This window comes from Pantherophis guttatus, chromosome 1 (genome assembly GCF_059756535.1).
Source record: "Pantherophis guttatus breed Tessera chromosome 1, ASM5975653v1, whole genome shotgun sequence".
Classification (NCBI taxonomy): domain Eukaryota; kingdom Metazoa; phylum Chordata; class Lepidosauria; order Squamata; family Colubridae; genus Pantherophis; species Pantherophis guttatus.
In genome coordinates, this window is record NC_142063.1 from 65,411,001 (window position 1) to 65,427,224 (window position 16,224).

At 38.5% G+C, this 16,224-nt stretch overlaps 1 protein-coding gene across 1 annotated transcript in view; it reads left to right on the plus strand.

The window, feature by feature from the left end:
* Nucleotides 1-12,937, plus strand: part of SPRED1 (sprouty related EVH1 domain containing 1) — an 82,919-nt gene extending 69,982 nt beyond the window's left edge. The window contains exons 5-6 of the mRNA XM_034417923.3: nt 5,913-6,071; nt 10,893-12,937. Coding sequence (XP_034273814.1) covers nt 5,913-6,071; nt 10,893-11,552 — 819 coding nt within the window. The 3' untranslated portion in view covers nt 11,553-12,937. The remainder of the gene's footprint in view (nt 1-5,912; nt 6,072-10,892) is intronic.
* The last annotated feature ends 3,287 nt before the right edge of the window (nt 12,938-16,224 follow it).

The following is a 16,224-nucleotide window of genomic DNA, read 5'->3' on the forward strand; positions in this document are numbered from 1 at the left end:
CAGTGGTCCACCAGTTCCTCAGGGGGGGCCACTAATCTTAGACCTCCCATGGTACACCAGTTTCCCATGTGGAGTTTGAACAGGGTCTTGAATGCCCTCACCCAGAGTCCTTTCGAGTCCCTGTGGGAGGTTAGTCTATGCTTCCTGTCATATAAGGTGGCGTTACTGGTGGCTATCACCTCCACCAGGCGAATATCTAAACTTGCAGCTCTGTCAATCAGGGAAGACCTGTGCGTCTTCTACGCTGACAGAGTGATTTTACGCCTGGACCCGACATTCCTGCCCAAGGTCAACACATGGGTCTACAGGTCTCAAGAACTGGTCTTACCCAACTTTTGTCCTGAGCCAGTCCACCATTTGGAACATACTTGGCATACCTTGGACGTGCAGAGGGCTCTACACATCTATGTTAAAAGGACCTCAACCCTCAGGAGGACGGAAGCCCTTTTCATCTCCTTCCAACCTACAACACCCGGTTGCAGGGTTACATCATCAACCTTGGGGAGATGGCTTAAGACTTATATCGCTAAGGCCTATGAGGTCCAGGCCTTACTGGTCCCGAGGCATATCACCACCCATTCTACCAGGAGCGCAGATACTTCAGCTGCATGGGCTTCCTCTCTAAAGGAAGTCTGCCAGACCACTATATGGTCGTCCCCCTCGCCATTTATCCATCACTATAAGCTGGACACTTACACTTCGGCTGAGGCAGTTTTTGGCAGGTGAGTGCTCCAGAGAGTCCACTCAGAGCAGGGGACACCGGACTGGACTACACCCTCCCAATAGGACAGCCAGCTTTGGTATGTCACATTCCTGACTGCTGTTCCCACCGTTATGGAGGAGGAGTGTTGGTCTTACCTGACACGCCTTTCTTGGGGCGGTGGGAACAACAGTCAGCCCCACCCGGCTTTCTATCCAGTCCTGGGGCCCGGGAAGGATCTGCATTTCTTTATTCACAGCTCAACACGTCAGTCTGCGTCATGCCTTCAACAAAAACCTGGGAAGCAAGAGGAAGAGGTGTGGCTTAACAGTTTGCAGACTCAGTCCTAGCAGCTAACAGAGTTAACCCATTCCTCACTGCTGTTCCCACCGCCCCGAGAAAGGGCATGTCAGGTAAGACCAACGCCCCTTTTAATCTCTTTATCCAATAAATTTGAGGTGATTTAGTAAAGCTTTTCATAAGACTGCCTATAAATTAAGAGCCTTGACCTAAAAGAAAAAATAAAAATAAAATTTTCTCCTTAACTACTTGGCTGCATCTTCATGAATCCCGCTATCCATGTTTGTGGGAAGAAAGATGTAAGGATTTGTGTAAATTCAGTTTGGTGATCTATAAAACTTGGGAAAGTTACTTTCTATAACTAAGGGGTGCTGCTAAAGACATAATCCCAGGAAAGGCAACCCTGTTCTCTGAACATCTGGATAAGGGAGTTACTTATGAGCCCTATCATAAAATGCTGGCCAGCTGTTGTGAAATAAAGGCTGTTTTCATGTGTGGCTTTTAGTGGTTGGGACAGGAGAATTTCTATTTTCAGCTTTCTTTCTGAGTATGCCAGAAAACAGCAAGACATCATACTCTGCTTGTTCTCCTAAGGAATTGGCTAAATCTTCTTAAGCATCTGAAGTGAGTGCTCTCTTAAAAGTATTACTGTTTGATTGAGAGGTAATTTATTCATAAAAATAGATTTGGCCATGTTTGTAAAGAGATTCTAACTGATTTGATCAGCAACAAAAACCTTAGGCCATGATTCTGAATATCCTCACATGACAGTAAACCCACATTGTGAAAGATGTCCAGTGAAATAAAGTAGATGAAAGGTGGCAGCTTTGATCATGTGCATGCACGTGGGTCCTGAAAAACAGAAACTGCTCTCATCTGTGGTTCATTCATGCTTTTAGCAGATGCTTTATGTGGGAAACGTTCTGTTTTAAATGGCTACATAAAATATTTCATAGATCATAGGCTGCTTCTGATGCTTTTCAGGATGTTGGGCAAGAAGAATGCAACTAATTGGAGAGAATCCGTTTTTGGTATTGAAAGCAATTGCTGCTGTCTGTGAAATCACAAAGCAGGGATGATTTCAAATTTGATGTTCATGTTCTTAATCTTTTTAAAATATGTTCTAAAGAAGGGGGCTGATGAGTAAAATGCTTTTGGAAAATGTGGAAGATCCTGTAAAAGGTAAACGAGTACAGCGCTGGTATCCTTATTTTCATTTCACTTCTTAAATTACTGCCTTAACATGATTTGCAGAAGAGCACAATGTTCTCTCCTCGGAGCTTCATCCTGGGAAAAGTGTAGAGAGGAGGTTTGAAGAAGAGCAAATACCAATCTGTTTTTTATTTTCTCTGCAGCTGTCTTCCAGCTTTTGAGTTCTGCTGGACTGCTACAGCTGGAATCGTTTTATTACTCCTTTATCCAGCATCCTTTTGCTTGTGCACACAGAAATGTTTTAATAGTCTTGGAAAAAAGTCAAAGTATGTCTTAGCAACCATAGAACAGTAATTTTTATACCAGCAGCTGAGAGCAAACCAGGTTTCTGCTGTGCATTAAAAATTGGTATACGTTCCTTTACAGATGATAATGGGTAGTTTATGCCAGTGATGCAGTTGAAGGATATTGAATATAGGTGTGTTATTGCTTTGGCAGTAGAAAAGAATCAGGCATTTGTAAATCTGTGTATGTGTATAGTGAGATAGAGACCATAATGAACATTAATGTCGTGAGGTTTTTTCATTTATTTTACTATAAAAATGTTTGTTTTGGCTTATTTTTCACTATAATAACAACCTGTGTTGGGCTTTTTGTTGGAATTATGTTTCCTGATTATTATTTTTTTGTTCTGTTACTGCTTTATTAGGTTTTATTATTATTATTTTTAGGAATGAACCCATGCAAATTCATAGTAGCCTAAAATGGAGAGTAAATAAAGTGCTTTACATTACTGTAGCTCTTCCTGATGCTTAAAACCATATAGATCACTGTGTTGCCACAGTGCAGGGTAACTATACTGCATGTTTTCAGGATTGCAGGAATGCTTACGTTGGCCAATGCTTATAAACTGGATCTGTCCAATTTAGTGTGCGGACAGTGCTCAACTGGTTACAGAGCTGTGGTGGCACAGTGGTTAGAATGCAGTACTGCAGCTAATTCTGCTGACTGCCGGCTGACTGCAATTTGGCAGTTCGAATCTCATCAGGCTCAAAGTTGACTCAGCCTTCTATCCTTCTGAGATGAGTAAAACGAGGACCCCGATTGTTGGGGGCAATATGCTGACTCTATACCGCCTAGAGAGGGCTGTAAAGCACTGTGAAGCAGTATAATAAGTCTTAAGTGCTATTGCATTCAGGAGGCTACTTGTAAGTCCATTTTGTTTGCAAGTCCAAACAAACAAACATGCCTATGTGGCATCCTGTAAACTAACCATCCAAGACCTTTTAGATTGGAGTTGCGGACAGGTTTATTTCTATCATAAAAAGTTTGTAAACCTGTCCGCAACTCTTGTAAGAAGAGTAATGTCTGTGTATGCTGCTGAATTGAGCACAACTACTGAATTGACCACAACTACTGCCTATAGTTATGCCTATAATAGTAATGCTATAGTAATGAGATCCTACATGCAGCTAGATTTCCTTCAATGGGACATTACCACAAATAAGACTGTGTCTTAGCCTCACTCGTATTGATTTTCTTTTTATCAACAATTTTTTTAAAAAAAATTTGATTTATATGACGCCCTTCTCCGGAGACTCAGGGTGGCTTACAAGGCGTTAAGCAATAGCCTTCATATTTTGTATATTTATACAAAGTCAGCTTATTACCCCCACAAACTGGGTCCTCAATTTACCTACCTTAGAAAGGATGGAAGGCTGAGTCAATCTTGAGCCTGGTGAGATTCGAACTTACAATAATTGCAGACAGCTGGTGTTAATCACAATGCTATCAATCTGCTGAGCCACCAGGCTCAGCAGTTTTGACGTTGAAGAAAGAATTTTTTTGATTAAAGCAATTGCATTTTGGTAGAAGGCTTACTGCCTTTGTCTATGCCAAATACCTGATCTTAATGGCTCTGTTAGAGTAGCCTTCAACAGCTGCATTCTGGGAGAACAGATCTTGTGAAAAAATCATTTTCATACAGATACAGCAGCGTTCCCCACCTTGAATACTTATTTCCTGATGGAAGCTATTTTTCAGTTCTGCACAGCTTTACTTCAGTGGCAATTGCAAATGAAGTGTCCTTTGGGCATACACACACTCAGAGCATAGGGAAAAGGCTTCTGTGCAGCTGTGATCAGTGCACCTCTAAATGGATTGCACAGCCCTACAAAATAGCCATCTCATGGTGGAATTGATAGATAATTTATGTGGCTAACTTCTCTGTTAACTGAGTGCTACTATAGAGACATTTTGATAATTGATGAAACAGGTGACTTTCATATCACTAGCTGTGTTATAAAATGTAGACTTGGTACCCATGTATTCTTGAATAGACAAAGAGTTTGTCTGAAGTGTCTCAGAAATTCATCATTGTACATGTAGTGAAGAATCTTTATGCCATGTCTAAAGCCCTTTCAAATAATTTGGTTTTTGGTGATTAAGGCTTACAGGGTCTAGGTATTAAACTTGGCACTGTTCCTGCCTATGGCGTTCTAGAAACCCTTTTTTATGTTTCTTGGTCTCTTGGCTTGGTAGCAGTTATTGACATTTTCCTTGGAAAATTTGAGTTCACAGCCTATCACAAGACTTCTGTTTACTGAATGGAACTTCCTTTGCCTTTTTTTTTTTTTCTCAAAATTCTGGCATCCCCAAATCTATTCTGAAAGTTCACATGCATTTTGGAGCAAATTTTGGAGGGAATGTGAAAACACTCCCCCCACCCCCCACCCCGTTTTAAATGAATGGGATTTTCCTTTTTTTGTGAAGCGTTAATTGTAAATTATGTTCCTCTACTTTTCATCTGACAAAATAACATATCCATGATCTGTATGATGTTTGATTTCCCCTTTATTTTTAAAAAACATTTTATGCTCTGATGCTCATTATTATATTTGTCTAAGATAACAAGAATTGGGTATATTTGGAGTATGTTGTTGACTTTCTTCCTTTCCATTCTTTTTTCCTGTTGTAAGTATGTATGTATGGTTTAAACATCACACTGTGTTTTCAAAATGATATTTAGAACAAAAGTAAATTACATTCTCTCTGTCCATAGAATGAATCATGTCTGTTCTATTTATTTATATGCATTACATATCTATCCCACTTCTGTGTGAAACCTCAAGGGGGATTATAGGAGGAGGTCTTCCATAATTCATCTCCACATCTATCATTCATTTCAAAGAAGGTTGTGTTAAAAGCAGTGGTGAAATCCAAATTTTTTTATATTGGTTCTGTGGGTGTGGCTTGGTGGGCATTGCAGGGGAAGGATACTGCAAAATCCCCATTCCCACCCCACTTCAGGGGAAGAATACTGCAAAATCTCCATTCCCACCCTACTCTGGGCCTAGCCAGAGGTGGTATTTGCTGGTTCTCCAAACTACTCAAATCTGGATGGTTGCTTCCTTTCCTGCACCTCTGATAAAATATGTCCACTGAGCAAGTACCTTTAAGGAGTGATATCTTCAAATTAATCTGTCTTCTTCTTTACTTCCTCTTTCACTGCTTCGGTTGATAAAGGACTTCCAGTGTATTCATTAAATTTTTATTCTGATGCTGCATAAATGCTACCTCCATTTATTTAAAATAGTATGTATGGTGCATTTTTAATTATATATGAAATGGTTACTTTCAGTATCATATGCAACTTACTAACTGAAGTTCTAAACAACATTGCAATGGATTTAATTTTATATAGGAGAAGTGAAGAAAAATAAACCCCTAACTATGTATTTTAATATATATTTTTTTCCAGGCAATTCCAGAAAATACGTCAAGTTTGCTAATGAAAGATCCGATTTTCCAACATGAATCTCTAGCAAGCAACGATCCCCACAAAACTTTATGTATAAGACCCTCAGTCTTTGAAGATTTGAACACCAGAAGATTGTACTTCCACAACCAGCCAAACCAGGTAATCTACAAAAAGCAACTAGCATATTTTTTTAAAAAAAAATTAAAATATAATACACACAATACATATTTTGTGGACAGTGAATTGACTGTAATGCTGTAGTGCTCCTCTTCTTCCAGTAGATGGCTCTCCTCCCAAGTCCAACATTAAACAGTATGTCAAAAACAGCTAATTATCCAATAACCCCAGGGGTTTTAAAAATACAAATAAGCAAGACAGTTTCTCCCAAAAATCAGCTTTCAAATTGTTTAATTTTTTTTCCAGTTTTTTTATATGTTAAAACTTCCCATGGCCATTTCTTTTGCCTCTTAAGTTTCAGTCTTTAATCTTCTCCGTGTGTCTAATCACTGCTTCCTTAATGCTTAGAGATTATCTTTTAAAATTCTTGTATTTAAATTAAATCTTTGGAGTAAAAGTTGGAAGCACAAATCTTACAGTCCCAGTTGTCCCAGCTTGTGACTGCCAAAAATGGCCATCGTCCCTGCTGCTGTTTGGGAGAGCTTGCTTCTGACCTAACAAGAAACTTGCGAATTCCTGGTAGTACATGAATTGCCTCTCCTTTCTTTGCCCCCCCCCACAAGGCGGCTTTAACCCCTTAGGGCCTCCCAACAGCGGTTACCGGCTGGATTTCGCAGGGCTTGGTGGAGCCCTCTATTTTCCAAGCCGTTCTCGCCGTGATGTCAACCGGAAGCCGAAAAGCAACTTGTATATTGTATGTGTCAAAAGATACCTCTGAAATGCTACCAGAATTATGTCTAGCAATATCACTGCTCCAGTTCAGACATAATGGAATAGAGGTTTCCCTGCAATGATGTGAAATGTCATGAAAGAGACTGGAAGTTTCTGCTTTCAAACAAATCATAATTCTCACTATGATTTGACCATAATGAGTAACTATTGCTTGCTTAACAGCAAAACTAGGTGCTTTGAACTTGCTTCTCTGGTTTGCATAATTAATTGATGTGTTGCAGATTCCTCTATCCACGTTTTATGACAGATATCCATTTTTTCCCTCTCACCTTTTTTCCCTTCTCAGCTTTGGGTGGGTGGGGGGGTTGTGCAATGGTTCAGTGGTTAAAGATGCTGAGCTTGTTAGCTGGTAAGTGGACAACCCAGTTCAAGAAATGACGGTGTAAGCTACTGTTACTTTCCCCACTCCTGCCCACCTAAACAATTTGAAGGCATGCAAATGTGAGTAGATAGTTAGGTACAGGTAACAGCGTTTTGTGTAAATCATGCTGGCCACATGACCATGGAAGTGTCTTCGGACAACGCTGGCTCCTCGGCTAAGAAACAGAGATGAGCATCGCCCCCTAGAGTTAGACTTGACTGGAGAGAGGAAACGTTTACTTTTATCTTGCCATCAACTGGCCTGTCATCTCACCAATGTCATGCTCAGCAACCATTTAGAGTTACTAACAAATGATAAAATTCATGATTTTTATGAAAACTTTGATCTTAGGCTGAGAGAAGTGAAATACTTGATTTTAAGTCTTTTCCAGTGCCAAAAAACCTTGATGAAATAAGTCTTTAAAGATAAGTACATTCTGTGTTTCTATAGTGGTGCTATGTTTCATTTCTCTTGCATCTACTTGTGCCGAAGCATGGTAGAAGATCTCACACATTGTTTTTTTCTGTTTGGATTGAATTTATTCAGTTCTAGGCAAGCTATGTTCTTAGGTGAAGATCATACTTCCATAAATATTTGAACAAATACCTTTTGTGTTTGTCCAAACTTATACTGGCTATATGATTCTGAACAGCATTGTAAGCCAGTTTCCATCCATGAATCAAAACGATCCTTTTGTTACCATGCACACTGATTTTCCATACTAATGACTGAACTACTCTGTAATTAAAATTCAGAACTATCTGTAACAAAACTTTTGATTTGCATGCCCTGCTTTAATTGAGAATGGAACTTGAATTAGATTCCAAAGAATTCCATATTTAGCTTGCTCATTATGTAGAGAGTTTGAACCATTTGGCAAGAGTGATTTTCATTAGTTTGAGCCAAGTAAGTCATAGTGAATCTCAAATATTCCAACATAAGGTTGCTCTGCCCTATATAATAGAGCATCTTGTCTTTCCCTTTGGCAGGGATGGGAGACGGCTATTTGCTTTTTAATCTTTGCTCATAAACTAAAACGTTATAGCAAACTTACTTAGTGAAAGATGCTTCTGTCATCACCAGCCAATCCTTTAGAAGGCTATGGAAAAGCTATTTCTGTCTCGGTTTTGTGGATTTCCATTGGATGCCAGCAAAGTGAACAACTTCTTTGGTCCTGGCTACAGTTCCTACCACAAGTGTTAATGTATTTATTAAGCAAGTACTTCAAGTAATCAAGGGGTTTTTTTTCCTTCTAAAAGCATTTTGAAATAATTCAGGCTTGAGCTCCAATGTTACTTTTACTTCTGCACCTGTACCAAACCTTACATCTGCAACATGATTTAAAGCTCATGTTTACAAGGAACGTTCTAGGCTTAACTTAACATGAATCACATAAGACCAAATTCTTTCTTTCAACCTTCCTAATTTAGCAGTGGATGTTTGAAATTGTACTGCTACAAATCTAGGAAGAAATCAAACTGGGGGGGGAAAAAACCTTCTGAATCCTCTCGTATTTGAGAATTGTGTGCTTCAAAATTGTGGATTTCAAGCAAAATTTGATGGTTGCTTTTACTGAATTAGTTTTTACTGACAGTTTTTATCCCTCAGATATTGAGCATACACACAACCAGGGGTGAAATGCTACTGGTTCGGGCTGGTTCTCCCAAACCAGTAGTAAAAAATGCTACTGGTTTGCCGAACCGGTAGTAAATATATATATAGATATATATATAGTTCTGCCGATCATCTGAGTCACATGCGATCATCATAATTTATTTTTTTTTTTACTTTTTTAAAGCATTTCTTTACTACCGGTTTGGACGAATAGGTAGTTAAAAAATGCTTTTAAAAAGGGGAAAAAAGGCTTGGACAATCGTGCGGCACAGCTGTGATCGTCTGAGCCTTTTTTTACTTTAGATTCCTAAGATCATAGCTGTGCCACGCGATCATCGGAACCTTTTTTTTTTTTTACTTTTTTAAAGCATTTCTTTACTACCGGTTCAGGCGAATAGGTAGTTAAAAATGCTTTTAAAAAGTTTTTTAAAAGGTTCCCAAGATTGCACACCACAGCTGATTTCCCCCCCCCCACTCGCTGTTCTGTTTACCTTCCCAAGCCTCCTTTTGGTGGATGCGTGCACATGTTTACCTTCCCAAGCCTCCTTTTGGTGCATGCGTGCACAGCACGTGTTTGGTGCGAACTGCGCATGCGCACATGCACGGTGTGCATGCACAGCCAGCAAACCAGTAGCAAACCGGTTCAGATTTCACCACTGCACACAACCTATGGGGGAGGAGGAAATACCAATATGCAGCTTCCACTCACACAGAACTGGATTCTGCCTTTATTATTATCAAATTCTTCTTCTATAGCAGAAAAAGTTAATATCCTCAAAACAACAACAGTAGATAAAATAATTATTGAATATAATAATAAAATCATGGGAATGCAGAGGAGTATTTAAAAAGCAAGAGAGAGACCATGTGGATTTGGGGGTTGGGGGAATGAAAGGTCATTCCAGGATTATCACAGCAACAATTGCTATGTGCTCAACACTCAACTTGATGACTTTCACAGATGGGCTGAAAAGTAGGATCTTGGGTGTTGTATATAAGCTTACTTTCAGATTGTCAATACCAATATGACGGATTGGCTCCAGATATGAATCAGTTGTCTATATAATAATTACAGAAATACATACACACAAACACACACAAAGTTGAAATTTATGCACTTTTTAAAAAGATAGCCTCATATACAGTGTATTACTGTAATTCATCTGGGATGTAACCAGAATTTGTGTCACCAGTGCAATTAAATTCATTAAATAAGACTACATTTGGCAAGGAGTCCAAGCTGATAAATGGCATTGATGATGCTTCCTCTTCCAACAAAAAGATCCAAGTCCAGGAACACTTGCCAGTTGCATATTTGGGCTTTTAAAGGAAATGCAAATTCATCAGGTATAAATGTAAATTATCTGCAGAGATCCTGGCTTGATTAAATTTCAGATTATTCACCCTTCTTTCTTACATTCCTATTTCCAGATATTCACTGGAGGGGGGGGGTTTCCACCGTCTCCTTCAGTTTAAAATAATGTTAGAAGTGCATATCATCCACAGCTTGATGTGATCCCAATCTAATTTTTAGATGCCTTCAAGGGATTCACATGACCATTAAAAATGTTGTGCTTTGGAATAATAACCTTCTTGTTAATTTGTAGTATTTAGGCATGTCCTTTACTTTAAAATGTTTTGAGTGTAAGAGAATGTGAACTTAATATAAGGATTATCAGCACTGCAGTGCTTGGTTATTTGGACTGTTGAAAAAACAATAAATATGGCAGGTATATTCAATAAATTGTGCGCTTTAAGAAAAACTATTCTCCTGAGACATAAGGTCAGGGGTGGATTCTACTTACCTTTACTACGGGTTTGCAGCGGGGCTGCACGCGTGCTCTCGCTTCGTTTGCGCAGAAGCTTCTGCACATGCACAGAAGCATTTTGATGATGTCGGGGTCGGTGGGCAGAGCTTCCGCCGGTTTTTACTACCAGTTCTATAGAACCGGTGTGAACTGGGGCAACCCACCACTGCATAAATTGTTGTGACTTAATACTTTGTTTGTTTGAAGTAACACATTCAGTCATCAGTATGGTTATGTGTAAAATTAAAGGCCCCTCTTTTCCTTTCTGTGTCGTCTCCTCTTTTGTAGATACCCCAGAAACCAGTCAGGAGCGTCACTTTTCAGGACGAAGAAGAAATTGTTCGGATAAACCCTCGTGATATTCTAATACGTCGCTATGCAGACTATCGGCATCCTGATATGTGGAAAAATGACTTGGATAGGGATGAAATAGATTCCTCGCTGCACTGCCCTAAAGCAGACCATAAAAAATCGGACTATCTCTACCCATCCGGAGATGGACCTAAACTGAATTCCCTAAAAGATTCTAAGAGTTCTGTGGTACTCAAAACCCAGCCTTCTTCTATCAAATTGAAAAAATCCAAAAAAAGGAAAGAGGATGGTGAGCGCTCTCGATGCATATACTGTCAAGAGAGGTTTAACCATGAAGAGAATGGGCGGGGCAAATGCCAAGATGCTCCAGACCCAATTAGAAGATGCATATACCAAGTTAGCTGCATGCTTTGTGCCGAGAGCATGCTCTACCACTGCATGTCAGACTCTGAAGGGGATTTCTCTGACCCTTGCTCCTGTGACACGAGTGACGACAAGTTTTGCCTACGATGGCTGGCCCTCGTCACTTTGTCTTTCATTGCGCCATGTATGTGCTGCTACCTCCCACTGAGAGCGTGTCACCACTGTGGCGAAATCTGTGGATGCTGTGGAGGAAAACATAAGGCTGCAGGATGAAGCAGTCTGGTGCAAAAATGAGCTGACAAGTCTTTATTGCTGGGAAGTATCTAATTCATGGAAGCACTTGGCACGCAGAAGGGAAAACCCACCCTATAGGAAAGGCCTCTTGTGGAAGATGTGTCTGAACTGTGGCATTTGACCAATGCAAGCCATGCCTAATCTACTTTTTAAGTGCATAGGACAAGTGATGAAGGAGTTTTTGCAACCTGAAAGCCTTTCCTTCCGATTGGTCTTTAAAAGAAGTATAAACTCTGCAGTCCATACTTCAGCACTCTGTACATTTTGTGCTATAGGTGATGGGGGGGAAACACACTTTTGAAATAATCCATTTGGCAGAAAATTTAACTAAACCTGCACTAGGGAAAGCTGATTGAAAACTAAAGGAGTTAATGTCTTGGCAGATATGAAAAATTAAATTGATTTTCAGTGCAACTAAATTACTTATAAATAGTTTTCGGAAACAGTTTTATGTACAAATAACAAATGTTTATATTTAACAAAATATACGGTACAAATTGTTAAATCTTTCTTCCACTTTCCAGTTCAGCAGTTATGGACCTTGTTTCCAGGCACATTCCGTGATAGTATTTCTCAGTTTTAAATACTTAGTATTTTTATTCAAATAGAGAAATCAATATTTTCAGTCTTATTTCCCTTCAACTACATTTTTGTATTAATTTTCTTCTGTACATTCTGGTAATCTGAAAACCTTTAAATATTAATTATTGTAGTCTTGAATGACCAATGTTTTGTTAAGCACAGATATAATTGTCTAATGCTCTTATGAGAACATAACATTTATTTTTATATATAAATAACTCTAATTTCAATGTAATGGCAAGATTTTACCCCTCCCTTTCTCACAGCCAGCAGATTTTCTTTTAGGATTCCCTCCTAAAAATGTTGATGACAAATGTTTGGGAAGAGAAAATTATCACTTCAAAATTGTTTAAAATATATGCTTATAACTTTGTTTCAACTTGGTGCCAGTTATTTCTTTATATGTTTCCATTATTTTACTTTTATTTGACCTACCACAAGTTAAATTTATGTTATATGACAAACTGTAGTCCAGGTAGGAGAAAACAAGTTAATTTCTTGTTGAATGAAAATGGATTTTATTTTGTCTTTGAGTTGTAGCATATTAATGAATATATTTAACTTAACATTTGGCTGTGTGTTCTAAATGCCATTTCTGGTAATTCCTAAATGTTATCTATCATATGGCATAATAACATAATTAAGCATAGAGGATTTTTATTAATAAAAATTTAAAGCAGTGAAGCAGTCATTCATTCAAAAAGGTTAAGGGATGTGGAGAAGGGAGTAAAATATGTCTTTAATATGTTTTTGGATTAAAATTAAAATTTCACAATTTTTAATATCTGTCTTTCTTCAAAAAAATATACATATTGATTTTGTTTTCTTTGGATCATGTTCCATCATACCGTTCCACCTCCACTATACAATCTACATTTCCCAAAGCCCAGACATCAAAACCAAACAATTGTACATAACACTGTTTGTAAAATATCTTTTTAAAGGGGCATTTATATTTTATATGACAGCTTGAACTGACAACATTATGTACATGGATCATCTTGAAGTATTATTTCACATTGAAAATAAGAGAAATATATTGATAACTATTGAAGTTAAGAGCTTCTTTCTAGTTTTGTACTTTCATCTAGAATAAATAACCTAAGTCAGCAAATGTGATTCTTTAGCAGCAGTTGCCTTTCCTGCATTTTATATCTTTAAAAACTGATGTATAGGATGTCTTTCATGCTTCATATAGTCATTTTGTCGGCTAACTTGGTTGCCTAGGCAAAATGTTCATTTCTTTTTCCAAACAGAAAAAGTGAGACAGAGAAAAAAAAATCCCTAATTTTTATTTCATTAATGGCATGAGAACAGCATGAATTGTGAACAGCAATGATTAAAACATTCTGTTTTTTATTAAAGTGGGGCACAGCAACAAATAGCCATGAAAAGAACTTGCTGGCTGACCAAGAAAGTGCTTTGGACCTCTGCGTGTATATTTGCACACACACATATATTTAAATATTTTAAGATACAGCGACTCTATGTCTGATGAACACTAATCAACATAATACACCTGTTGCTGTAGTGTTTTTCACAAGGAATTCTATATGCTTTAATCCTTTTTCTGAATATGTGCATTTTAGTGTGTTTCAGGATCCAATCTGGATTGGTCACCGGGACCAGAAGACATTATCCTGGGACATGTACCATATTTTTCAGAGTATAAGATGCTCCGGAGTATAAGATGCACATTAGTTTTTGGGGAGGAAAACAAGGAAAAAAAATACACCAGCAACATCCCATCGGTATTAATCTGACTAGCATCTTTGCAGCAAATAGCCTAGTCAGCTTCAACACATTAACGCAGCATTGTTCAGCACAAACAACAGATTGGTGGTTGGATCGGCCTCCCGGAATACCGCCAATCAGCTGTTCCAGGCTGATTGCCACAGCCCATCACTGCCTCCACGCTTCACGTTTTTTGCTTCCTCACCCTCCGTTTTAAACCCATTCGAGGCTGCCAGGATTGCCACAGCACATCGTCGCTTCTGTGTGTCACATTTTTGGCCCGTTCCAGGTGGCGGGAATCACCACCACCACCGCCACTTTCTGCTGCCTGGAACCGGCCGAAAACAGGGCTCACAGAGGCCGAAAACAGGGCGTGCAGAGGCCAAAAACGTGACACGGCGATCAGCAGCGATGTGCTGTGGCGATCCCCGCAGCCTGGAATGGGTCTAAAATGGAGCATGCAGAGACTGAAGGATGAAGGATGGGGGCCTGTGGGTGGGCGGGACTTCAGCAAAATTCACTGTATAAGACGCATAGACTTTTCCACCCACTTTTGGGGTGTGTGCGTCTTCTACTCCGAAAAATACAGTATATTCACCTCCATTCATTTCAGTGTGTATTTAAACATTTTGCTGGTAAACTTGTATTATCCTTTATTGAATAAATTATGTTTCTTCTTGGGGAAGGCATTGAAATACAAATACAATACTATAGGATTTTAGGTTCTTTCCTCCCCACTAAAATCATCTGAAGTAACAGCATTGGTCCAATATATATTTTGTGTGTTAAAAAAATTGAGATATTTAGAATTTAGGACTAAAGCAAAATCCTTTCTTAGAATAACCATTAGATTTTAACTTAAAATCTACTGACTCCTATTTAATGAATTTATTTAATAGTGTTTAATAATACATTTTCAGTGGATGTTTATCTGTATGTTGGATACATTTCTTGTTCCTGTTTTTTATTTTCATGCTGTTTTGTCCAGAAAAGTATGATGAAAAGTTGTATTTTATAAAACATCAATTCAGACGCTTTTTAATAGATAAAGTTGCCTATTTTGATAAATCTCTGAATGATATTTTTAGGCCTGGAAAAGTTCTTCCTACGTTATTTTACATGAAAATAGCTCTGTTACTCGGGCACCACCTGCTGGACAGATATGATTTAGAAATTGTGACGAGTCATACAGCCTTTCAAGCATTAATTTAGTATAATCTTCCACCAGGTAGGCAAAAGTATACCAGGATCTGCTCATAAACATGCAGGTAATATGCAGCAGATCAGCAAGAATTTCTGGTTTCAAAAAAAGAAAGAAGGACTACGGGAGATATGATAGCAGTGTTCCAATATCTCAGGGGCTGCCACAAAGAAGAGGGAGTCAAGCTATTCTCCAAAGCACTTGAGGGCAGGACAAGAAGCAATGGGTGGAAACTAATCAAGCAACCTAGAACTAAGGAGAAATTTCCTGACAGTTAAAACATTTAATCAGTGGAACAGCTTGCCTGTAGAAGTTGTGAATGCTCCAACACTGGAAGTTCTTAAGAAGATACTGGATAACCATTTGTCTGAAGTGTAGGGTTTCCTGCCTAAGCAGGGGGTTGGACTGGAAGACCTCCAAGGTTCCTTCCAATTCTGTTATACTGTTAATTCAACAATCGTGACAAAACTCTCCCTCCCTGCTAAATTAGGATATTGAAAGAAAGAAACTGTAACAAGAGTGGGACGGAGTGAAACAGTAGCTTTATGAGTCATACAGTTTGCTTGCAAGCTCCAGCTGGTTTACTTGGAAGACCTTGGGGGTTCTAGAGAAATGAAATAAGACAAGCCTAAAGTAATATAATGTAATGTACTTACTCACAAACCAGACCGTGTGTGTATAGAAGTTATTTTCTGGCATTTGGCTCTATGGCGCAGGTCAATTTCTCCTATTTAGCATTTGCAATTTCATTCTTTCTAATTCAATGTAAACGTCATTTCTGAAAGGGTAATAAACGCGTAATTGCAGATTTATCAAGTAGTAATACAGTTGTAATGTTTTCATGCAAAATCCATGTGCTTTAAGAAAAATAGTTATAGACTAACCTTAAAAAGTTAAGATTGTTTTTCTCTGGAAAAGTTCTCTAAGACTAAATATATTCTTTAATTGACTTTATTCCCATTTTGCCAAAAATCAGATCTGTGTTGATGGAGAAGAGTTTGGGAAGAAACTAGGAAGTTTTTTTGGAGAATGTTCCCCAAAGAATAGCTTTGAACACCCACAATCTTTCATATCATTTAAAAATAAGTAGCTTAGAACATTATATTCTTTGCCATGGATCACAGAAAGCTTGTC